Raw genomic sequence first — 25905 nt, 5'->3', positions numbered from 1 at the left:
TCTGAGCCACGTTTATGGATGAGAAATGGGGTTATGGATTATTAATAAGGAAAGCAGGTGTGCTTTTTTGAGAAACCTGGAATGAATTGATGGCAGGCTCTCAGGTTCCATTGAGGAAGAAATGACTGACTGACTCTTGGCTTTTTCTTGTAAGTGGAGAAGCACCGTGCTGTGAAGGAGCATGAATGGAAGCAGTCGAATGGAGGGATGGATATCCCGAATCATTTATGTTTACCAGATGTGGGGTTTAATGGCAGATAAAAGCACCTCTTATATTTTATTCAGCTGTGCGGCGAGAGGGAGAAAGTGCGAGGCCCGGCCAGGTAAATGCATTTCCCCCAGGGTGTTGAGATACAGCGCAACGAAGCCCAGGTCCGAGAGTGTAAACAACAGGAATTGCTAGTTCATGCACTTATAACCCCTCTCATGGACATATCTGCACACTCGCTTATCTCACACATGCCTGCCCTGCACTCTTCCATATGTATGAGGCGCTGCTTGAGCCTGGAGCAAAAGGCACTGCTGGAGATCCTGGTGAATAACTGCAGAACGCAGAGTATTCTTATTAACATGTGCGTTTAACCAGAGTGTGTGAGCTGCTTTAGGCGAAGTGGACGTAGTAGCAGTCCTCATGCACCGTGTGTAATCTCTTTCCTTTTCCATGAAGCACAATGAATCTCTGAACGGTGTTTCATAGTAACAACTTGCTCTTTGATGAGCGAGATGCTAATGATGTATTTAATTTTTTATGATGTATCTGTCTCAGGTACTCTGGAGGTCCTGAAGGCGATGCAAGAGCTGAACGTTCATCTCGACGTTGACACTTACTCTACATACGTGCTACCTACTTTCAACTCAGTCGACAGCGCCCGCGTTGCTCTTAAGGTAATGGCTTGTGTGTACGTACCTGTTTTAGGTCTCTGAGAATGAAACAGGTTTTGAATACATACACGGTTTTCAACCGTTTGGATCCGACAAAAATCAGCAACATAGAACCCTTAGCATCCTGAGTCACCACTCCCACATCTTATCTTCTAAACTGTAAAGTTGGCGTGTCTGTACATGTGTCTGTAAAAAAAAATAGTTTGGCAGGAGATGTAAGAAGAGAAATGCACAAAATTGTCCCAAAAATATCTTGTGTTCTGTTTGTGCATGCATCACGTAAAAACTATTTTAGTGGGGGTTTCACAGGAGGGGTAAATTTGGCTGAGCTTGAGATAACAAATAGGATTGTTTTATTGCAATCAGCCCACGGGAAGAGAAGACACGATAATCAGAATTTTAAATGGAAAGTGTCCCCGAAAAATCTTTTTTTATTTTTTAATGATAAATCACAGTAACCATAAAAACTTAAGTTAATTTCAAGATTCAACAGATGGCGTTTTTTCAAACATGTTTTTGTTTGAGTGTGCAGTTGAATTCCATGCGAACAAAGTCCTGGACACGTCTATTATTTAATATATTCTTGTAAAAATAGTTCCCTTGAATGTACTTGAGCTCACAACTTTGGTTTTATCCAATACTTCCATCTAGAAGCTTTTTATAGAAGGCCTTATCACACACAGCTGACTAACTGCGCTGCGATTATGGGAAAATTAATCCCATAGTCAAGCGTATAAGATTGAAACCATATGATTAATTTGCATTTATAAAATAGTAATGCGTTTAAATTTCTTGATTAATCACATGCGTTAATATTAACAGCCCTATTAAATAACATTCATAGATTTTCATACGGATACAGATGGTGGCATTGCATTACATCACATACTGTATGTGTGTCTATAAGCTTGTTTTTAGAAGCTTTGCAAATGTTAGTCATTTTTTCAGGTTAAGGAATATCTACATCAGCGTTTGTTCATGCATATGTAATAACATTGGAATAAACCATATGAATGACTGACTACGTCATTTCCAACTTTTAAAAATTGCAACTGCTGATGCTGTTCATTTTAATATTTACTAGACCTGTGAACATTTTTTTTTTTTTCACCACCGTGTCATACCCCAGTCATTAATGGATTTAATACTCTATAAGATTCATCTCCCACAAATTTAATGTGTGTTATTAAAAGTAAACAGATGCGAAGTTTGAATATTTGAGTAACCACATGAGATATGAATGTGTGGGTATAGCAATCTGTAAACAGGGTGTAAACTTTCTTTCTCCCCGTATGTGGCTGTTCTCTGGTGCAGGACGCTGGTTGTGCAGTCGACACTGACGACTTCGTTGCAGCAGAAGTGCGAACTGTGGCAGCGAGTGGAAGACTTTCCGAGCTTTATTCTCTGTGTGAGTATTAAAGGCTTACAGGCTTACTTTCTCTCTTTCTCTCTCTCCGTCTTTTACCAATATAGACACGTTAATGTCTGTGTTCAGTTCTAGTTCTACGGCTTGCCTGAGATGCCCGTCTCTCTGTGCTGCCTGAGCACAGCATGTTCCCACACACATGCCAGGATCTAGCTGACATTTCACCTGCAGGCTAATTGCCCTCATAAGTATGAGACAGACGTCCCCCCAGATACACAATCACGCTCATGGTTTTGTCCCAACCCTCATCGGGCATTCATCAGGCCTTTTAAGTGATTAGTAAATGACTGCCAGTCAGTCTGGATGCTAAAGAGTAGAATGAATGCTGTTTAATTATTTATTTATTTGCTCTTATCACAGATGTGTACTTCTGTTTCTTTTTACTCATCTCTTCATTTTGCTGTGACTTTTATCCTGAGATGTATGTACACTAAGATTTTATTCACTCATCTTTAGCTTTAATTACAGTTTAATGTGTCAAAGTGAAAACTCATAAACAACTTAAGTCTGGGCCATCAGGGGTGAATCAAAAAGTGAATAAAAAAGTAATAACATGGTAATTTGGTACATTCAGGTCAGCAGCTGACTTTATTTTATTGCCTCGTAACCTTGCTGAGTCTAAATCTGACCAACGGAAGCAACCCCAGATCATAACACTGAGTCCAGCGACTTGTACAGTGGACACTATGCATGTTAGGTACATCGCTTTATGCACTTCACTTCTTCTTACCCTGATGCACACATCACCTTGGAGTACGGTCAATCTGGATTCATCAGATCACATGACCCTTTTTCCCATTGCTCCATCTTTATGCTATGTAACAAATTGAAGCCTTTTTTTCTGTTTAGTCTCACCGACAGCTATAGATTTCAGCTATCAATTTTTTACCATGCATCTTTACTAAGCAATTAAGTAATCACCAAAAGAGCAAGAACTTGCTAAGAGCGATTAATAAAGATATACATTTATTTCTAACTACATTTCATCATCAAAGTTCAGCACAGTCCTTACAGGGTTTCATAACATGTTGAAGGTTTCTTTAACCCAGTTCAAGTAATTTAAATCTCCTTAGTTGTTCTCTTTGCTTTTTGCAGCCTAATAATTTGACCCTTCTGAAATGTTCTCTTTTTATTTTATTTATTTTATTTTTTTGGCCAGGCAATATATGAACAGCTCAGATGTAGTTTTATTTCTCTTATACTGCTACTTGGTTGTTGATATACATCTAATACAGAGGGCCCCCCCCCAAAAAAAAAAAAAAACTATACACACTTCAATAGTTTATGGCAGCTCCATTCTCACAGCAGTGTGTAGTATCATATTTTCTCTAAAGATGTAGTCACACGCCATCATGTGACCGTCAGATAAGAGGCATATATTTTTCATGAAGTTATTCATTTGTTTATCAGCACCTTTGTACAATATTATACAGTTGTTAATTTAATTTAATTTATTCCGTTATGCTAAAGTCTCTACACAGAGAACTGTTATCTATTTATTTATTTATTTATTTTTATTAATCCAATTCTACCAGGCTCCTGTCATTTAAATTCTTGTTACCATAGAAACAATAATGTATTAGAACAAGAGTAGTAATATAAATCTGTGATTTGATTTACAACCAGAACTACTACTGAATAAGAGCTGCTGTTCCAGGAAAGTAATCAACAACGTTTGGGCATTCAGAGCTGAGATTTCGACCTCTTTGTAGGTTAGGTGCTAGGTCAGAAGCAGACTTATATGCTCATGGACTGTTTTTGACCACTTTTTCCTTTCCTGTCTCCGCAGTGTCTTCAGCCACCTTTCCAGGCACTTCTCTTAGTTCTTTCAGAGGAAGCCTGATCAGTGGCTTTAGGGGGTAAGTGCAAGAGCATGTGCATTTGTGTTTCAGCCCAAGGCCAGACACACACCAACACTTCCTTTGCTTCATGCATATGTATGATACCTCCGGTCATGCTGTAATGATTTAAACGCCTAAGTGCAGTATTCAAAGAAACGTATTCTCATAACCATAAATTGGATAGAGAGAGATGGAGAGATTGATGGAGTTTACTTTATAAATTCCTTTAGGGATTAATAATAAAGAGCAGCTAGTTAACTAATTATATAAAACAAGATGCAAGCAAACAAGGTCTGCAAAAGTATTGCAGGGCAAATATACTAATAATAATAAATATACTAAGTTTATGTTTTTCATAGCTCTGTGTTAAGGTGCATCAGTGAGACGTATGATAAGTTGGAAAGTTGGAATATTAACAAAGCCCTTTTTATTTATTTATTTATTTATTTTTAAAACCTGTATCTTGATGTTATCTTAAGGCATTAAAGACATTCATATTTGTGCAAAATAAAAATCAGTACTGATTTTTAAGAGTTTCAAAATACAACTGTGCTGTGTGTTGGAGAGAGGGAGAGGGAGCGTGGTGTTCGCCTGGTAATTGTACATGTCAGGAGATTAGAAGGAGAAGTTAAGGCCCTGTCGCGGTGGTGACCGGTTCCTGTCATAGCCAAGTAGGATGGAATAGCGCAGTCGCCATTGAACACTGCATGACACATGCGTTACACATACACACAGAATAATAATTTATTACATTGCTGTGCTGACTGTCTTTTTAAACTGATATTAAATATAAGTATATGTAAAATATCTGTAGTCTTCGGTTGAGGCATTTCATTTGCTAAAAAATTAACACTGGCCATTGATTTAATTATATTTTTAAATATATATATATATTTAAAAATAATATTTTCAATAAACGTGTTTGTACTTTGTACAAGAGGTTAGTTTATATACGCGCGCGCACACAGCATGTATGATAACGCTATTATTCCTAACATCTGTGATCCTCTGCTGCCCCCTGCAGGTCTAAAGATGTGCAGAGCATGGCTAAGGTATGCATTCATCTTATCTAATCTCATTTAATCTAATCTAATGTAATTATTTTTAGTTCTCTGCACTTCTTTACATGCACAGAGTGTTTCCTGATCATGCGTACCTGATGCAGATTATTAGCTTCCTGTAGCAGGTTTATATTCCAAGAAATGTTAGAGCAGAGTTGATGTCATGTTGTTGTCACCAATGCAGGAATGTGCAGCTTTGGGTTGATGCAAGTGTGAATGAGCAGCATTTTGTTCTTGAGAAGTGACCCGATTGATTGATTGATTATTTCTTGTTTTAGATCACAGAGCTGCTTTATAAAGATAGCCGCTTTGGTGAGGCTGAGACAGACCGAGCAGGTACACTAATGTTCTGTTTCTCACACACACACCTGTCGTATGCCTGTCAGATTAAACTAAATGATCTATTTAAAAGTTCAGGATGTTTTCAATATAAGGTTTATTCTCTTTAACCTAAAATATGCAATGTTAAGCTTGCAGACATCAGAGTTAATCTGCTGAAGCACACACTTCTGAAAAGTTTTCGTCGAATCAATTGTTCGACGATTTCCTCAAGAAGCCACACCACTTCTGCAGCAGAAATTAGCCTCTGCTTAATGACCATGAATCTACAAGGCGTCAGATTGTAGCTCGCATATCGAGATTATTTGCTGAATCTGAATCCTATATAATCATATAATGCTTTAAACTCTATTATGGACAAATTTCATGAATCCCACATCAGGAAAACATGTAAATAATAAGAATCCAGTTTATCCAAACAAGTCTAATATGTCACAGTAAACGATGAAGTTTAGGAGCACGTGCTATTGTCCTGTTGCTCATTTGCATTTTCTATATAACTGTAAAGAACTTTGCTTGTGAATATTCCCAAAAGAATAATTTGAATGAATTTTAATTCATACACACACAAGTCGTTTCATCTGTAGAACCAGACTCTTTGATTGATCAAATGTCATCGCGTATGTGTGTGTGTGCGCATGTATGTGCACAATGGAGACAGAGTCTGTATCTCGAGGCTCATTTATGGTTTCTGACAGCCTCAGTTTGTGTTAAGTGTGTGCGCTTGACACAGTCTGCAAGTGTGTGTGAAAGGGCTGTCAGGCTGCTGACTTTATGCTGACTAAACTGTGTGTCTGTCTGGATGGGACTCCAGTACTGGTGTGTGAGCAGGTGGGAGAGATGGAGATGGTCTTTCTGTCTCATTTTGTTCTGCTGTACCGTGTGTGTGTGTAAGGGACAGAGAGACTGTCAGCTGCCTAACACACATCATACGCTTCAGTTGAGACTGTAGCAAAGCTGCCTCTGTTAGCCATACACACTAATACACACATTACCCTTTGCTGCTTCATTTGTTTATTTTTATTTTTTTGAATATAATGTGTTTTTTTTTAATTATTATTTACAATTTGACTGTGTAGAGGAAATCAGAAATCACATTTCACCTTTTCTATCCCAACCCAGAAGACACAGCCTACTTTCTCTTTAACCTTTTTGATGGAATGACTGAGACTGATGTGCAGGCCAAAGAGGAGATGTTGAGAGAATACCTCAATCAGCTCAGCAGTATGGTGTGTCCTCATTCTCTAATAGCAGCGCTGCTCTTTTTCTAAACGTTGTTGACATTGTGATAATTAGTGCATTAATTATGGTGGACAAAAGTGTTTAGTTCTGTCTGCATCTTGTGTTTGCAGAACATTATCATTCACGTTAACATCTACAGAGGAATCAGGAACATCCTAAACTCCTACCATGTGCCAGAGTTAATTAAGGTACAGCTTACTAGGGAAAACTGCAGTCGATGAAGTAATCGCTCTTAGCAAGTTAATAAACCGTGATTTTTTTTTCTGCAGGACGTTCTTGCTCTTGTGGACAAACAAAGCCGGGAAGACACCGAGTCTAAGGTAAGCTCGCACAGTGGTTTGTGTGAAAGCCATTTGCTTATGTGGCTGGAATGTTTCACATGAATGAGACGCAATGTCGTCTTGCAATCTATTCCTAATTAATTTTGATTATGGCTATGGGTTTTGATTGAAGTGTGAATTAGTTATGTTTTATTTCTTTTGGTTTCAGGTTCTTGAAGGGAAGCTAGGCATTCAGGAAAGAAAGCTGGAGGAGCTGAAATCCAAAGGGAAGCCGTTTGGAAGTGTGTTCAGGCAGCTGATCGCTTCTCTGTGTGCTGAGGAGGTGAGCGTGATCGTTTTCACTTAGCCTGTCCACATCTCCTATTTCGGTTTTTGCTTCAAGTTTTGAATCTGTATCTTTTGGCTCATCAGAACCTGTCCCATGCTCTGGAGCTAAAAGCTCAGTATGAGGATGAAATGACTGCCAGTTGCTATGCCCAGCTCATCAACCTGTGCTGTCGGCACGACAACCCGGAGGAAGCACTGAACCTCAAGAGAGAGCTGTGAGTTTAACATGGACCCAAGTACATATAACACTTCCAGGGTGGATGAGATCTTTAACAGAAGCCCACGTGATTCATTTCCACTGGTGTTTGAGAAAGAGAGAGAGAGACCCCAATAAACACTTTAACCAAATTATACAGTTAAACACAATTTTTTTTTAATGGTATAAGTTTTACCTCACATATTTGTACTTTGCTTCTGTCTAGTGCCCGTAAGGATTCCGAGGTCACGCTGGATGCCAACAAATACATGAGCTTGGTCAGGGTGCTCACCAAACATGGCAGGGTTGAAGGTAAGTTTATCACATAGTATACAATCTGCCTCAGTACTACTGTCCTCTGAGCCTCTAATTAACACACACGCATTGTTATAGAAAAAGATCTTGCTTAATATTCATACTTAATTCTTCTAGAATTATTATTTTTTTTAATTATTATTGTTTCTTCATTTTATGGCGGGATAAAAAAAATGGACATGTCCATCACCCTCTCATTGGAGGACAATTGTGAGACTATTGCTAGTTATGTCTTTTTCAAGGGAAAACTTACAGTATATAAATCACCAAATTATATACAAACAGACAAATGACTTATTTACTACATACTTAATATTTTAGTTTCAGTCCATCTGAGTGATCCTGAGCAGTCATCCATGACATCCTGTGTCATCGGTGTAGAGATATAAATGACATTGCAAAAACGCAGCGTTTCCTTACCCTTTTATCAGTTTGGGGAAAATTGGCAAATACACAAATAAAATAAGAAATCAGTCAACAGCTATAAAAAAAAATGTCTACATGCCAAATGAAAATGGTCTGTATTTACTGCTATGCTTCGATGATTAGGAAGATTTAAATAATCTTGCCTGGAAATCGATTGAAGTGCATTTTAGACTAGAAAGGCTTCGCTTTTATTTAATTACAAATAAGTTTAATAGACGCTACTGAATCTGTGACTTTATCTATAAACTGTGTTATTGACAAATGAGGCCATAAGAGAAATCTTTGGCGTTGAGCAACTGAAAGGTTTTGGAATGAAAAGAAGTACGGTTATACAGAGGGTGAAGAGGAAAATCTAATATCTGCTGTTACGTTTCTGCCAAACTCTTTGGGGAAACTTGGAAGGAGGAATGGGTGGCACCATGGATTTAAGTACCCAGAGATTTTAAATGAGAAATCTGCCTGCGTCACCCACGAAGTTACCACTGGGTGGTTGTTGTACCTTTCTTCATGGCATTGATATGGAACATGTCATCACTAAATCAAGCTTTTCACATCTATCTCAGTCCCTTGACCTACGTAAATATAAACACGGGGTGAGCTGAACTGGAACGTCTATATGGGATCAATTAACTCAACGTAGCAAAGGTGCCAATCAACCAAGCACCTGCAAACTAGTGACGCCTGACAATCCTTTGCACCACAGCGTAAACACATCGACCCTTCCAGAGGTGCCCAGTGGTCTTGAACGATCCTGAAATTTTAGAGCTACACGTTGTTCTAAATCATTTGTCTCTGACAAGTATGCCGTCACATTTAGAGCTCCAATTGAAGATCATCTGAGGATAATTGTAACTTTCTTAAGGCTAGAAAAATCGTCACATCTGTCTCTGAAATGATTTCTAGCTCTGTGCTTTCATGTGGAGATGAATTTCTTTTTTTTTTTTCCTCTTTCAGTTCAGGATTCATTAAAAAAGGCACAGATGGATACACTTGACGCTCTACTTAGAGAGGGCAGATATTGCGTGAAAGTTTTACATTACACAATGGTTTTTATTGCTTTACTTAATGAATTGCTTTATTGGCAAAATTCTGTTTCAACCTGTACGCTTTGGTGCAGTTGGCTCTGAAGTCTCTCTCTCTCTCTCTCTCTCTCTCTCTCTCTCTCTGGACGGCCTTGTTAATCAGCCATTATCTGAATTCTATGGTGGATTTCTTCATGCCCATATACAACACAATTACAATAAAAGTGTTTCCACTTTGCGTTTGTGTATGCGGTGATGGGGAAAATATATCCTTGCACTTCCTTTTCACCAAGTGTGTCACTCTGGACCCCCCTTACAGACGACTCCTGTCATAGAGCATAGGAAAATTACAGGACTGGCGCCACTTTAAAGGAATTACAGAAATCCGTCCTGATACTAATGGCGTATCATGCTGGGGGTGGGGTGGGGTGAATGAAGGAATTGAGCATTACACACACATTCGCAAATTTACATGTGAATTCAGGCGGAGGCGGGTAATGAGGGACGCGTGTGCGTGCGCCCACCGGCTAGTGTGTGCATTTGTCAGCGTGAGCAAGCGGCCATTAGCACGCCGCTATACGACTGAAGCTCGTCTTCTGCATAAACACACCTCATTGCTCTGGTCCAACAACCAGCTCTGCTTCTGACTCGTTGCACCAGTTCACAGTGACATCCTTGTCGATTGACAGCTCTGCTGTCTGTGCCTGTCTCTATTCAGCACCACCTTCACCTTTCCCATTCCACTTGTGCCACGATTTGACTCTTAAAGTCGTGGGATTGAACGGAGCAAAGTACTGGTGTGTGCATTGTTGTTTTTTGGGGGTGGGTTTTTGTTCCCCACTCAAAAAGGATATAAATTTGCAACCCAGCTAATTAGCATTTGTGGCTGCGCTCTGGATCGCCAGATGAGTTGATGGTGGTGGGATTTTTGTTGTACCTCATGTCTATTGAATAAAAAAAACAAGAAGTTCAATGTTTGGAGATGCATGGAAATGTTCAATTCTGGAACTACTGACAATGTTGATGATTAACTTAAGTTTATTCCACATCACCACACACATTGTAAAGTGTGTTTTTGCATTCACTTGAAACAGATATTCTTTCATATTCAGGAATTTCATATTAATTCACAGTGATTCGCAAGAATATATGTCTTGCTTCATTTCCACAATCTCTTTTTTTTGCAGCCGCAGCATACGTTATATAAAATCAATGGAGATATTTGCAATTTATAAAATTGCTGGCAACAATGTGACAACTGTTTAAAATCAGTGTTTGTTGGGTAGTGATGCGTTGTCTTAAGCCTCTTTTCTGAACTCCTGAGCGGTTTGAGAGGGGCGCATTGGATTGTCACGAATGAAAGAATTTTTGACAATTCTTCTTCAGGGTAAAGTTAAAAGCCATAATTACAACAAAAAAAAGAAAATGGCTACACATTAGCTATGAAACTGTATGTACTGTATGCGTTATAATGGAATCATTTGCAACTCAGCTTTGATCTTTGCCAAAGACACTGTCTATGAACTGACTTGATTGTCTTCAACTTGCCTACAAAGTACTTACGATTTGCTAAGAACTGCTGAATTTTCAAGAACTGCTATGATTTCTCATCTTCCTTGTTTCAGCTATACGAACCTGCCATGTGTTTTCATACGAAGTGTTGTCCTGTTCAGGATGGTATCAAAGTAAACGCTCAGGATTGTAATTGGCCGTATTAGTTGAATTTTCTCCACCCTTCTGTAGAAATGTTTTTTATGAATGAATGATCCAGTAGTGCAGTCCACATCAACAGTTCACCAAGGACTGTGCCATATTTTGACGTTTTATGATCCATTACGAAGAGACGCAACTACTGTCTCTGTCCACCTTTAGTTAGCCATGTTAAAAAAAAAGAGCCTTCTTCTTGAGGAAAGAATAAGGCACATTGTCATGTCTTTTGTAAATTTTGTATATTTGGTTTGCATTGAATAGATGGTCGCTACTTCATGTTGCTTCAGAGTTCATGATTAGAGTGACGGCCTGATGGGATATCAGTGAGTAGTGTGTGTCTGACGAGCCACTTAAACCTTTATTACATGAATTTATATCCAGTTGTTAACTTACACCGCATCAACCGCTCTGGATCAGACCGGCCGACCACTGGGTTCTTGATACAACACCACTTCTCTCCCGAGATCCATAATTGTAGAGTGGTGTTGAATGAGCGCAATGTAATCCTACTAAAGCACCCTCTTAAACACAGCATGACCCCTCCTGTTACCGCTGTCTCCTGCTACTGGTCCTCTATTTTAGCCCAACCCAATCTTCTTTTGCCCCATCAATTTCCCCTCGACAGCTGAGAGAACGGGGATTTGCATAACAACAGGAGCAAAATTAGGGGTGATGAAGAGACGCACAAGAATGTGTGTGTGTGTGTGCTGGTAGCTCAGAACAGCAACGTTCCATCCAATTTATGTACAGCCCACAATCTAAGCAAAACCTGTTATGAAAATAGATTGTTAAAGTGTAGATTATGCAAAACTCCAGTGAAATTTACTTGCCAGTAGCACTTCGGTTTCAATTCTTGCCGTCACTGGAGGCATGTTCCAGCATTTCATAAGGCTCTTTCACATAACTTGGATTAAATGTTTTTTTTTTAGCCCTCTAGTGCTTTCAGAATATGCCACCTTCTGAACAGAGTCTGTAGAGCAAATAGACAGCAACTGGCAGGTGAAAGCAAGAAAACATTTTGAGTTTTAAAGGGTTTGCATGGAACAGGACGGCACATCTGTTGCTGCCTCTTTTCATGTGCGGTTGCTGCTCAAATCTGATGGCAACACGTGTCCGTTATCGAGCATTTGCAGAAAACGAAAGGCGAACAGCGCATTTCCTTCATCAACACAGTGACAGGATGTTTAAGGTAAAAATCTGGTGAGAGTAGGGACATTTTGCAGACCGTGTGCTTTGAAAGCAGTCTGACAGACTTGGACATAAAAATGGTGTTTTGGAGAAAAAAACAGTTACTTTCAAAAAGCAAAGGCTGCCGTAGAGTCTCTCTTGTCTGCAATCCAGCTTTGGATGATTAGTATCGTCTGTGCAAACAGGCCCTATCGGTATCAACCCATTAGCGAGCCTCTAAACAGTGCGTAAACACATCTTAATTATCTGGCTTGGTGACAAAGCAGATGTTGAGGTGGAAAGAGAGGTTTGTGGAGCTGGTGAGCGGCAGACCCTTGCCCTCTGCCAGATGGGATCGTCTCCCACTAAAAAAAGCCTCCATTACGCCGTGTGATCAGCAGCGGGCCTGTGACCGCGGCCCACCAGGTTCACGCCGGGCACTCGCCGCACACCTATAATTTTCCGGGATGCTTTCACAGAGAGACGCGAATAAAAGCAAGCCACCATTGTGGGGGCCCGGTAATTGGAGTCTCGTTTAGAAATGCAAGTAGCAATTGGCATTATACGCCAGCATTTGCATTCCCGCTGGGTGTAAAATGTTGTTTTAATAGCGGTTTGTTTTCCCCACATGAAATTATCTAAGGGGCCTTTTATCATCTCCTCCCCTCCCTTGTTCTCTCCCTGGCGCTGAAGCATGCATCAGCAGCGGGCTCATCAGGGGACAGCCCAGTTTCCTGTCACAGATGTGAACTTGTTGAGGAAGAGCCGTTTAAGCATCTTGAGCTGGTTGTTACCGACCCTAAGCCTTCAGAAACTATTCATTACTTAATTTGTCTTCCAGACTCCCAGCCCACCTCTTCAGCCAATTAACAAGCCCTCCATAAAGTTTCAGTGATGAAGCAAGGATGATGTTTTAGCGTGTAATGAAGTAAGGACCGGAACAGAAAAATGCTGTTTTTGTGGAATTTAGACATTGAGATTTAGAGTACAGTTATTTGTTGTTTATCTAATTGTGCTAAATTTTGTTTGTCATCTGCAAAAACTACAGCTGCTGGTCGATTTAATCTGCGATTTTTGTGCTTTAACACCCTCGTTTGTTTCTTCCATTTTCAGCCGTTAACGTGAACAAATGCGCACACCAGTCTCCATCGATCAAGTTTACTGTTGTACCCAAGTATTTACTGACGCCAGCGTGTCTGGGTCTCTAGTAGCTCTGTACTTCCTCAAACGTAATACGACGCGTGCAAATTGACAAATTCTAGAACCATAAGCAAAAAATGCACCAGTTCTGAGTACAGTTTAAAATCTCAGACTGTTTTAATCTCATAGGTCCCGATTCTAGAACTGTTTTCAGGACTGTTTTCATTTTCTCATCTGCAACTTGTAAAATTCTTTCTATCATACTGTCAGATCATGGTGGTAGGAAGACTTTAAATTAAATAATTACATAAATGGAATGAATCGCAAGCTTTTATGCCAACAGACCTAGTGAAAACCACATTTATACACGAGGACAACTGGAAACAGTACTGTGTTTTCTGGAGTCTGATGGGGAATTTGTAAAACACTTTTGCAACGTGTTTGCATTTATTGTAAAAGATCTTCTTTTGCAGTATACACTCTCGCATTTTAAAACAAACAATTTTTTTAAATGCACTTGTGTCTTTATGCGATTATCCTATGAGCTATAGCAATGCTGTCCATACACTCGTGCAGATGCAGGTCAAAAGCTTCAGTTAATGTTCACATCAAACACAAGATTGATGGAAAAATGTGATCTTAGTGACTTTTAAGTGTGGCTTGATTGGTTGTACTAGACAGGCTGACTTTTTTTTTTTTTTTTTTTTTTTTTAATATGTTTCAGAAACATCTGATCATTTGGGAATTTCTCTCACAATAGTTCAGTTAGTTGACACGGAATTGTTGTTTGTCTCTCTTTCAGAGGCTGTGGACATCCTGAAAGAGATGAAGGAGAAGAATGTGAGGATGTTGGACACCACGACCACCAGGTTGTTCCACGTTCTCAACGCAGCCGCTCTGAAGGGCGACGTCGCCACCATACGCCGCCTGCAGGACGCGGTGTTCACCTTAGGCCTGGTCAAGCCCACCAGCAACCTCTGCTCACCTCTGGTTTCCGCTTACCTGGAGAGGTGAGTGGAAATAAATCCTGCTTTTTCTTTAGGCAGCTAGAATCTATCACAGCCCCGGTAAGGTTTCAGAGTCACTCAGATCTCTATGTTACCAAAGCGGACAGTTGTTTATCCTCGCATCAACACGACTGCTATCATTTGTCTTGGAGCAAAATTGCAAATTTCACCAAGGGGGGGGAAACCCGCACTACTTCTCCAGGCTGGCCCCTCAGCCCCGCCCCAGTCTCCTTTGAGGTCTATTCATGAGAGCTGCTTTTAAGAAGATCAGCTCATTTGCATGTTAATTATGCGCCCTGTGCTAATTGCTGGATTTGTCGGGGACATGCAGAGCAGCGCGTAAGTGCCTCCCTCCTCCCTACTGGGGAATACATGGGTTTACACGGTGTTAGTAAATAGACGTGCGTGCGTGCGCACACACGCGCACGTGCACAGGCTCACTCGGTTCCCCTTCCAAGACTGTTTGTTTTCCTGTCACTCGAGTGGCGCAAACACACCAGCACGGTGCGAGGTTTAATTGCTGCCTCGTGTACGATAAGCTTTCTAATTTAACTCTGGTTCATTAACGAGAAGAAACACGGGGAAACCGGGCGCCTCTCGGCACGGAAGCAGATAAGCTCGCTTAGGTTTGGGCAGATACACACACACACACACACACACACACACACACATAGCAGTTGGCAACCAGACACTCAGGTACACAAGTCTGGAATGAGTATACACACCTGAACTAAATCTGGCAATGGGGCGATCTATTATGTTGCAGTGGTTAGAGAGGCATACAGTGATTGAGTGTAACATGTAAACGTACTGTATTTTACGATTGTTTTGATATTTAGTTTTACAGAATGGACGATTGTATTTCTATGTCTATTTCCTAAATACAAGCATTTTCAAATCATATCATATACGAGAGATTTTTTTTTTTTGTCTTGGCGTGAAGCGATGATATTGTCTCCTCTTCAGCCCTCCCTCGTCCCCTAAAGTCTCTAACATTTTCCCCACCCCATCTTTGTCCTCTTCTGATTCCCCATCAACCCTCCCTCACTCTATCGCTGTCTTCCCTTCTCTGTCATCCCTCTCTCCTCTCTGTCTTAGAAAGCTATGCGGAGGGGAACAAAGCCGCGCATGTCAGTATGTCAGCTATAATGACTTAATGAACGCTTCTCTATGGGATTAACTCTGACAGCCATCAGCGCGTCGCCACGCCGACCACAAGCGCCGCTCCTGATCCATCCGTCTCTATCTCTCTTTCTCTCCCCCCCCCCCCATACTTTCACTTGAGTCGAACAAAGGGATGTGGCAGGAACTTTTTTTTTTGTACAAGGGGGCTGGGTGGGATGTAGTAACAGTAACAGGAAGGGAGGAGAACAGTGCTGTCAACTGGGCACGAAAAGTCTGGCACTTTTTTTTTTTTTATTTTTTTTTTTATAATTATAAAGAGCTTCTTCCACACATCTGACAAAGGTGTGTGTGTGTGTGCATGTCAAAGGAGTGTTTTTAGGATGTGGCAGTTGGAACATTTGAAGAACAGGGATGCAGGAGGACATGACAATCTTGTCACACAACTAGACAACCATCATGTTGCTTTGTGACTGAAACTTAACTGTGGATCACAAATCTTGGTGTTGGTCCTCTGACAAGCGTGCACGTTCATGCACACACACGCTCATGCAAGCAGAACTGTGTGCGTTTTTAACAATACAAAAAAGGCCTTTTTTATTTTACATTTTTTTTTAGTGGTCTCCTCTTTCAGGATTGTGGAATGGATGATAACATGGGTGCCAGTCTGTGGAACAAAAGAGGAGGTGGGCATGAGCGAGGGATAGAGGAGAGGAGCTGGGAAGAGGAGGAGGAGGAATGAGATGAGCTTTCTTGTCTAATTCTTCAGGTTCTCTGCGCAAAGCACTCACTCATGCTTTTTTCTTTTTTCTTCTCCTGCGACTTAATTGGCTGGAAAGTGCTTGACATGCAAAGTTGGTGACATTAACGGGTACATGTTGCAGTAAAGGCTGAACGCCACTGACAGCTAAATTGTATCCAGGGAAATTATGAAGCCTTCAACATGGTTAAGTCTTGTTTCTCTCTTTCCATCTCTCTCTCTCTCTCTCTCTCTCTCTCTCTCTCTCTCTCTCTCTCTGCGTAGTCAGAAGCAGGGGTGGTTAGAAATGGTAGAGGGGGGTAATTGCAGTTTGGTGGGCTTCATATCTCGTTGATGGCTCTGAAGGTTTCTTGGAAAAGTTGGTTTTTAGCCGTTAGATTGGGGAATGGATGTTCGTTGAGGAACGGAACGAGCGTTGGAAAAAGAGAGGGTTTTTTTAAAGCTCCTTTAAACTACTCTGGTACCTTTTAGCGCCAACTAAAAAGTAACTTCTTCAACTTTTTTTAAAATATTGGCTTAGATTATTGTTATATTGTAATAGGCATCTCTGCGGCACTTTTTCTTTCTCTCACACACTCCCGCTTCTCTCTCCCTCTCTCTCTTTCTCTCTCTCTCTCTCTCTCTCTCTCTCTCTCTCTCTGTCGAGTACGTTGCTCAATCAGCGGCCGTGTGTTTTGAATTGGCTCTTGACTCGCGCTCGATGAATAATATTGCCGCTCTTCATTTCAATTAAGCACGATTGCCTAAAAGGAGTTGTCCTGGGCCAGGCTCAATCACCGCTCTTGTTTTGTCCATCCTCGCCAATCCTCTCCTCTTATTTAGCCCACTAGCAAGGTCACCCCTGTCCGAGACGCGTCCTCGTGCCCTGCTGTATAATCTCAAGGGTCGTGCCCCGTGCAGAAATTATACCTGTTAAAACCCCCGGTGGTTCACTTTCCCATCCCGCGTGCCCCCTCCCTGCCGGTGCCCTCTCTGCTTTGACCTCCACGTGATTGGCATGGTAATTACCCAATCACTCGACGGCTGCCATTGCAGTCACAATAGAGTGATCGGAGTAGTGTTTCCTCCGTCAGTCCTCTGTCAGGAAAGCGCCGAGTTCTTTGTTAGGCACTAGGAGAACGAGGGAGGTGGAGAGAGAGGTAAAGGGAGGGAGAGAAATGTAGCACATGGAGTAGATCTAATTTTATTGCCTTGTCCTGTCAAACAGCCCAGTAGGGGGTGAGGGCTGTAAGAGGAAGGTGGGGTCTGAGAGAGAGAGAGAGAGAGAGAGAGAGCTGGGAAAGGCTGCTGACCTTCGCCTGTGTCCTTACTGAGAAAATCGCTTTTGTTCTCCAGTTTAGCTCACCAATCCTGCAGCATCAGATCTCTGCTCTACAAGACACGTGGCCATGTTTTGGTAGTAAAGACTAAGTTTAACCCGGACTAACAGTGAAAAATCAATGTGTGTGTGTGTGTGTTGCTGCAGTGGGGACGTGACTGGAGCTCTGGAGGCGAGCATGGATTGCCAGAAACAGTACAACCAAATGCCCCGCATTCATGACATCATCTGCTGTCTGGTGGAGAAAGGAGAGACTGAGCCACTACAAAAAGGTTACACACGCACACACACACCTGAAAAACAGTACTGTGAAGAATTATCGTATTTTTTTTCTGTTGGATGAACTTTAACTTATAACACAGTATGCAAAAACACACAAACACACATACACTCACTATCCAATGTTGTCTAGCTCAAATCAGACTACAGCTATTTAAATAAAAAAATAATAATTGAATTGCCTTTCTAGTTCTGTTACCTGGTGTGTGTGACACCCATAGACAGCACTCAGTCCTCGAGTGTGTGTGGTTTGAAAATCCTATACAGTCATGTTTTGAATGATCTGTGCGCTCGTACAGGCCGTGGAGAGGGTTTAATGTTTTTGTTCGGAGCCGAGTGTGTTTGGAGTGTTAAGGACGCGAGACCTCTAGGCAGGGGTGGAGGACCACTTTATCCATCCGCATACCGCTCCCCCGCTCCCCCCCGGTACCCACCTTAACCTTTCCCTGATTTTCCCCAAACACACGCTGACGTGATTTCTCTTAAAGCGAACCGCCCGAAATGTGCACGGTGTGAATAGGGAAATCAATTCGGCTGGAATTAGCTCCTTGCTCTATTCAACCTATTGAGATGCAAAAACCCTGTCAGGCTATGACAGCGTGTGTGTGTGTGTGTGTGAGTGAGTGTTTGAGTGTGGGGTAAGAGTGAAGTGCACCAGTGGATGTGCAGAAGTCCTTAAGTGAATGAGTTGAGAAAGTGGAGACAGGAGAAGACGCTGACTGTGTGTACAGGCGAAAGCACCCACTGACCCGTTCTGGTTGAATGTGATTGCATGCTTAGTCTTAGTCTTGAGTCTAAGCTGCTGGTTAGCACACAGCAACAATATCCATTAAATAAAAGCATTCTCAAAATGTATGTACAGACTCATATTGCATATATATTTATATTTTTTATCCCCCCTTCCCTTTCTCCGTCTCTCTCTCTGGACAGCTATGGACTTTGTGAGCCAGGAGCGCGGCGAGATGATGATGCTCTACGACCTTTACTTCGCGTTCTTGCAGACGGGCCGCTACAAGGAGGCACGCAAAATCCTTGAGGTGAGCTCGCCAGCGTTGTACTCCAAGCACACGGCTATTTAATCTACAGCCACAAAGCCGTTTCCGATTTTTTTAAAGACTCTGGCCGCAAAGCTGAAATTAAGCTATTCTTTGGACGCAGTAAGCAAAGCAGGAGACGAGCGTACATAACAGTACAGGTGTGATTATGAAAAGGGCAGCTTTGATTAGCAGTCTGAGCTCAAGTGCTCTTTACTGAAATTTCCCCCTAAGTGCTCAGGTGTTGAGCCTTTTTTCTTAAGTGGCCATGAATGTGGTTCACTCTTCTTTTCACACACACACACACACACCATACAGGATCCTACCCAGGTTAATGTCTCTAGACTCCAGAGATATGAGCATTGCAAATGGATTTTTCTTGCACATTGTAGTTGTATTTAATTGTCTGCTGAGGATTTCCTCTCTGAATCATTCAGTGCGTCTGCGAGCACCACTGATTTCAAGTCTCCTGACGTGTTTTAAATGGTTTCGGGTCCGTCTTTACACTTCACTTTCCATAAGCTGTAAGGTCTCATGAGACTCCTCTTCCTTTTAAACACAGCCCTGACCAAACTATGATGATACTCACCTCTGTCTATACTCGGCATGCTTGTTACGATGTGGCAAAAATGAGTCTTCACAAATTTAAAGATACACCGATCAGCGAACTATACATGTATCCTGGTGACAGAATCATGTGCATCCTAGCAGGCAAACCCTAGCAGGCAAAAAGTCCAAGCTTCCCAGATTTTAATCCGCTCGAGCACTAGGCGGATGTACCGCACAAACAAGTCTGATCCGTGGAGGCCCCACACCACAACCCAAAGGATCCACTGCCAACATTCTGGTACCAGGCAACACAGCACACCCCCAGAGGTCCCGAGGGGCCAGAGACATCCCGGTGGCACAAGAGAAACTCAAAACCTAGGTAGTTTTTACTGTAAATTGTTTCAATGCTATGGCTGATCAGTGTGTATTGCCATATACAGGAGGTGAGAATTTCAGTGTGGACACTCTGTACAGTACATATGCTGATGCTGAAAGAGATGTGTTAATATGTTGTTATGCAGAAGTTCTTTCATTATCATGCAGAAGTAACAAAATGGCCCAATAGCATGTTCAGAATTAACAGTGGAACGTCAAAATATCAGTCCTGCCTCTAGTCGAACTGCCTTTAACCTCTTATGTGTTTTCACAGTAGTTTTTGGTATCCCCTACCTGGTACTTCCCCACATGTTTTTGTTGTAACTTCTGCATGCTTGATTAAACGTCCTATTTTGTACTATTTATTTATCATATGTTGGGCTTAACTTAACTGGGCTTGTTTAAACTGCAAAAATGAAGAAAAAAAAAGGACAAAAAGCTGAAATGTTTTTTTTTTTTTTGGTTTGTGTCTGCACCCTAGAGACCCACCTGAATGTCTATAAAAAAATTTAATTTGTCTAATAGGTCCCTTTTTTAATGTTGATTTTGCATGATGGTTTGAATTTTGAGATGCACCTGCATTACCTTTTCATTAATTATATATGTAGGGAATTTTTAATGCTTAATGATTTTCTTTCTTCCCCCACACATGCAGACTTTTACACTTAGTTATTATAACTTCGTGACTTTTCTCCCGTCTCCAAAGCTATCAGACAATTCCAGGACCCTTCTAACCTTTCTTTACCATATTATTTAGTGTTAAAGTTTCAAGTGTTCAATCTGCTAAATAGCCTTCATGTATAGAGAGAAGGTAAAAGATTGACCACATGACATATCTTGGTCTTTACCCCCCTTCTTTCTAGGTGTTGACAAGGCAGTGCAGAATGTTTTTTTTTTTAATTTATTTTTAAAAAGGTTCTTACTCCATTTTGTTTCTCCTACTCAAATATTGTCTACTTGATTGTGATGTGGGAGAGTCAGTGAACATCATACCATAGGGAAGATGATAATTCTTAAGGAAGGTGCTGAGGTATTAATGCCTAACATTTACATTAAGGCATTTGGGAGACGCCCTTATCCAGAGCACATTATTATCTGCACATCTGAGCATTTGAGGGTTATGGGCCCAACAGTGGCAGCTCGGTTGTTGTGGGGTTTGAACCTGCGATCTTTCAAATCATAGTCCAATGCCTCAACCAATGAGCTTCCCCTACCTTAAGGTATTAGATTGACGGAAGTATGGAATGTCATCCTGTCAAAAGAGCAAAGCTAAATATTCTCACCGATAGCCGTCATTAGGTCTAATTTGAACGTGTTTTGGAATTCCCTGGAGTAAAAAAATTAAGTAAACATGCAAGCGTAGGCTTTAGCATATTAATGCTTTTTATTCTAATGAAACTACTCCATGTACTGAAAGCTAGTTTTCCCATGGCAGGAGAGTTTCCATTCTTAAGTGTTTAATCAGTCTCTTATAGCCTACTCAAAAATGTATTTGGTAATGGCTCCTCATAGCTAGCCGCAGGGTTAAAAGCCCCTCTTGCTTAACCAGTCTGTGTGATTTAGTACAGGGCCACTCCTCAAGCCTTCACTGAGTAATTAAAAACAACGATATCTGTGTGGCACAGCCAGATACTGGCATCAGTTGTGACCCAGATAGGGGCTGTAAGTGCTGCAATTGAGTGTTCGGCAGGTGATTTTCTTGCCTGTAATTGTGAGATTATTAATAATAGTGTGTAATTATGTGAAATGAATGTAAACGATTTGATGTAATTAAGACGGTTAGGAAGCAGCGCTGAAGAAGCGCTAGGTGTGAGCGCTTGCTAGAGAATGTGACCTGCGTTTTAGAGAGAAGCGTTTGTGTGTAACTATTTTAAAAGGCTGATTACTGAATGTACGCCCGTGTCATTCATGTCTTGCACTTGGAGCAGTCGCTTTACAACTAAAGGCAGCAGATAGAGTTTTGACATTACAACTAATTAGAGGTAATGCCAGTTTATATACAATGTCTGACAACAATTAAAAAGGAATGAGTAAATAAATATTGCCGTGCATGTAGTGTTGTGGTACTGTATGAAGACGCCATATCGACTGTTTAAGATCAAGCATGCATGAGTGTATAAACTAAAGAAGGTAATTCACAAGTTCAAATCTTTAATATTAATATAATGACATTTATAGAGGGATCTCTAAATCCTGTGACAAGTATCTTCAAACACTTTAAAAATTGTAAGAGTAGATGCAGGGCAATTATTTGAAATGTGTTCTGTAGAAATAAAACATAAAAAAAAATAATTGAAAAGATCATTTGTTAAGCTCCGTAGTTAAACTCTCAAAATTAGGATTTCAGAGCTTTTGAGTCTCTTGGTATTGTATACAAAAAATAAGGCATTCAAAAATGTTTATTAAAAATATATAGGTACAGGTCCTTGAGTAATATTCGTTGACCATGTTTTTTCCTGTTACTAAGACGTCACGCATATCAATGAACAGCAATGTTTGGTATAACGCGTTACAAAGTACTAGAGTACTTTGATTACTATTAATCTAACACGTTAGGTTCGCCATTTAAGTACTCGTTTACTTAGTTATGTTTAAAAAAATTTAATCCGTGTTCCAGACAGTTTATGTAATCCGTGAGCAGTGATTCCGATAGTGTGTGTGTGTGAGAGAGAGAGAGAAAGTCGTCCTACAAGCCCCGCCCCAATAACCCGCCCCCTTCTGTTATTCCTGCTGGTAAACCCTTATCTCACATATGCAGTTTGACTCGGTGTTAGGCATTATGAGCCCGCGAGTGACCGCCCGACGTTCCGCGAAGTTCTACAAGATCTGAGAGCTTTCATGATGGAATTGTAATCAAGTGCCAAAACTCGCGGTGATTCATGATGAACCGTACTTACGGCCACCGCGCGAATCCGTGTAGGTGAGATAGGAGTATTAGTAGGCACAGATTATGGGCCAAACGTCGCTGAATAATGACCGTAGAATAATTTTAAAGGTCTTGACTAAAACAACATGCATGAGGAATCACAAAGGAGTTTTAATTTTCTGCAGTGGAAAAGTAGTCTAACTAGTTACTTTTACTTTTCATAAAATAACGCTGTAATGTAACTGATTACTTTTTAATGACCATAATTTTGTAATGTAATTTGTTTATTTAAAAAGTAACGTCCCCCAACACTGATGAACAGTGATGGTGACGAAATCAGCTTGCAATATTGTTGACTAATAAAGACTAAAATGTGTTTAAAAATAATTAAAAACCTATAAAACTTCTGTCTTTATTTTAGTCAACATATAATCATGTTATCCGCTGTGATACGGTGTTCATTCATTATGGCATGAGCAGCAGTATTTCCTGGGTCACGGCGCGCAGCATATCAGGAGTAGTCTGCGCTCAAAGTGACAGGGTGTTACAAGCTCAGTCATCTTCAACTCTTCGTCATCACAACAGTATTACTCGGGCCAAAGAGAACAGTCGATGTTTGAGCCCACTTTCTTTATATTGAACCAAAGAAAAAAAGCCAATTTGTTGTAATATCAGAGGGGAAACAGTGGGGCACACAATTGCTGGGAAAAATACCACAAACCTAAAAAGACTTAAGGCACACCATAAAAATTACCCAGTTTTACAGTATTTAAACTGTAGACTAAATCTGATAAAAACTAACAGGGACATTTATAAAAATAGCTGACAAAATTATGTAATGTGACTTGTTGCGTCAGAAATACAGTGGAGGCCACTGCTTTTAAAACAAGGATGTGTGAGGCGCTTAACTTGCAGGGAAAGGCGCTTACCTGCACTGCGTTTAAGTCACGTCTTCCCACTTCTTCTTTTTTTTTTTTTTTGGCAAACTAACCAATTATAGACGATGTCAAGTTATACAGCAGTACAATATTCCTGTGTGAATGCGGTTTGTAAAAATTTAATCCAACTAAAAATCAAAAGCTACCAAGGAAAGCAATGGCTGTCACATGTTTTTTTTTTTTTTTTTTCTAATAGATGCTAGCTAAACTGCTGTTTAGTGCATCATTATTGTACACAGTTTGCATTATGTGTGCATGGAGTTTTCATATTCTCCCTGTGCTGGTGGGTTCCCTCCAGGTACTCTGGTTTCCTCCGACAGTTCAAAGACATGCAGATTAGGCCAATTGGCGTTTCCAAATTGTGTGAATCTGCATGTGTGTTGGCATCCCATCCAGGATGTACCCGGCCTCGTGCCCTCTGTCTCCTGAGACAGGCCTAGGTCTCCTCATGACCGGATAAAGCGATATAGACAGTGAGCGAGTTAACAAATATACTTAGGTTGTTGCCTGCTATGCGAATGCATGCTATAACAGCAAGTATGTTCTTGCGCTTATTATGCTTTTAAACTATCCCTTGTGCGTCAAAAATGTGTTTTGTGTTAGCTCTCATTTCCGTCAGAAAACAATAAAAAAAATAAAAAATTGCTTGAATTTGCATGCTTAAATGTGTAAGACCACAGTATCACTCAGTATAATATACATTTAACGTGCATGTGTCAAACCTGCTGTGGTCCAGAAATAACTGGTCGACAGCTTGGTGACTGTGCAGTAGTTTGATGACTGTGTTCTAGAATGCTGAGTGTGAGATGTTACAATGCACAAAAGTACAATGATAAAAAGCTGACTGTTTGCTCAGGTTTGCTAAGCCATTACACACGTGTTTGCTGAGCTACTTTACATTAGGAGTGATGTTGAGGCATATCTTGAATATATTAATGTCTGTGTAAAAACTGATCGAGCCCTTCGACTACACTTTTCTTGTCTTCCTGTTTCTAAAGCAAGTACATCAATATACAGCACCAAATCATGGCTCACATACGCCATAATGGGTGCTTTAAGCTGAAAAAAATAGCAATAATTAGTTTCTGTTCTAACGTGTTTATAGAAAATCAAATTTTCCGATGCTGTGTTTGACGTTTTTATTTATTTCTTCCAGACCCCTGGTTTGAGGGCGAGAGCTGGTCGGCTACAGTGGTTTGCTGAGAAGTGCATTGCATCTCAGCAGGTCAGAATCGCACATAAATGTGTGCTGGTACTTGTACGCATCCTTGTTCATGCACAAATCCGTGCATATAATCATACACATACTCATGCTCAAGTACATACTCATACGTGTACCCCTATGTTTTTCGCTTGACTAGATGGAGCCTCTTGAAAACATGGTGGATATGACCGCAAAGCTGTTTGAATGCGACCGAGACGAGATGTACCACTACTTGCTGCGCCTCTGCAGTAAGTTCTGTGCGAACATAAAAAAAAAAAACATATGTTTATGAAGCTGCACAGCTGGTGTGAAGGTCAGTGGATGATTTCGATAGCGCATCGGCAGTACATTTGCTCAGTACGTTGGTCATTTACCCTGGAGAAGCACTGCACATCTGCTCTGTGTGTGTGTCTCTACAACAGAGCTGCAGTCTCAGAGGCCCATAGACACACACTTAGTCTCACAGCACTTGATTGTTCTCACAGCATGGAGCTGAGTGTCGCCAATAGCTTCCAGCAGAGAGAGAAAATGTGTGCGCACTATGCACGTCTGTAAGTGTGTGTGTGTGCGCGCAGATAGAGAAAACCAGATGACTGGTAGTACAATGAGTTATTGTTCTATCTTCATCACACTTCCAAATCTTCAGAAATTGGGAAAAGCCAGAGGAGCTCATGGGCTTATTTGAAGGAAATTTCAGAATTCATTGTCTAGTTAGGAAGCTGATAAAGCTGCGCTTTCACATCTAGTAGGGCTTGCGGTTTGGAGTCTTATCTTTCAGTGCATTCAGTGCTGTCACATTGTGGACAGAAATCACATGAGATTTAATACACAACCCTAAAAAGGGCTTTGATCAATCATGCACAAATAAGCCACTAGGGGAAAAAAAACAAACCAGCATGATCATTTGGAAATTCCAGTTAATGAGTGGACTTCAGCCAACAAGCGAGCTGATTTGCATTGTAAAATCAGGCTAATTAAAACCTATGCAATGCGATCGAATGCTATGAAAGTCTGTAACGCTGTGCAGAAGCATTAAACAGCGGTGTAAAAGCCACAAGGAAATCTGGCTGTTTTCACT

At 40.9% G+C, this 25905-nt stretch overlaps 1 protein-coding gene across 1 annotated transcript in view; it reads left to right on the top strand.

Annotated features, from left to right (window-relative positions):
- lrpprc (leucine-rich pentatricopeptide repeat containing) overlaps nucleotides 1-25905 on the top strand; it is a 47713-nt gene that overhangs the window by 9018 nt on the left and 12790 nt on the right. Inside the window, exons 12-27 of the mRNA XM_053502626.1 lie at nucleotides 767-885; nucleotides 2197-2290; nucleotides 4098-4167; nucleotides 5174-5201; nucleotides 5489-5546; nucleotides 6672-6778; nucleotides 6902-6979; nucleotides 7061-7111; nucleotides 7281-7394; nucleotides 7484-7614; nucleotides 7822-7907; nucleotides 14178-14385; nucleotides 17730-17854; nucleotides 18792-18898; nucleotides 24780-24848; nucleotides 24985-25075. Of these exons, the coding sequence (XP_053358601.1) occupies nucleotides 767-885; nucleotides 2197-2290; nucleotides 4098-4167; nucleotides 5174-5201; nucleotides 5489-5546; nucleotides 6672-6778; nucleotides 6902-6979; nucleotides 7061-7111; nucleotides 7281-7394; nucleotides 7484-7614; nucleotides 7822-7907; nucleotides 14178-14385; nucleotides 17730-17854; nucleotides 18792-18898; nucleotides 24780-24848; nucleotides 24985-25075 (1536 nt within the window). The remainder of the gene's footprint in view (nucleotides 1-766; nucleotides 886-2196; nucleotides 2291-4097; nucleotides 4168-5173; nucleotides 5202-5488; nucleotides 5547-6671; nucleotides 6779-6901; nucleotides 6980-7060; nucleotides 7112-7280; nucleotides 7395-7483; nucleotides 7615-7821; nucleotides 7908-14177; nucleotides 14386-17729; nucleotides 17855-18791; nucleotides 18899-24779; nucleotides 24849-24984; nucleotides 25076-25905) is intronic.

Source organism: Clarias gariepinus, chromosome 8, assembly GCF_024256425.1.
Source record: "Clarias gariepinus isolate MV-2021 ecotype Netherlands chromosome 8, CGAR_prim_01v2, whole genome shotgun sequence".
In the NCBI taxonomy this organism is placed as follows: domain Eukaryota; kingdom Metazoa; phylum Chordata; class Actinopteri; order Siluriformes; family Clariidae; genus Clarias; species Clarias gariepinus.
This window is presented reverse-complemented; position numbering and strand designations above follow the sequence as displayed.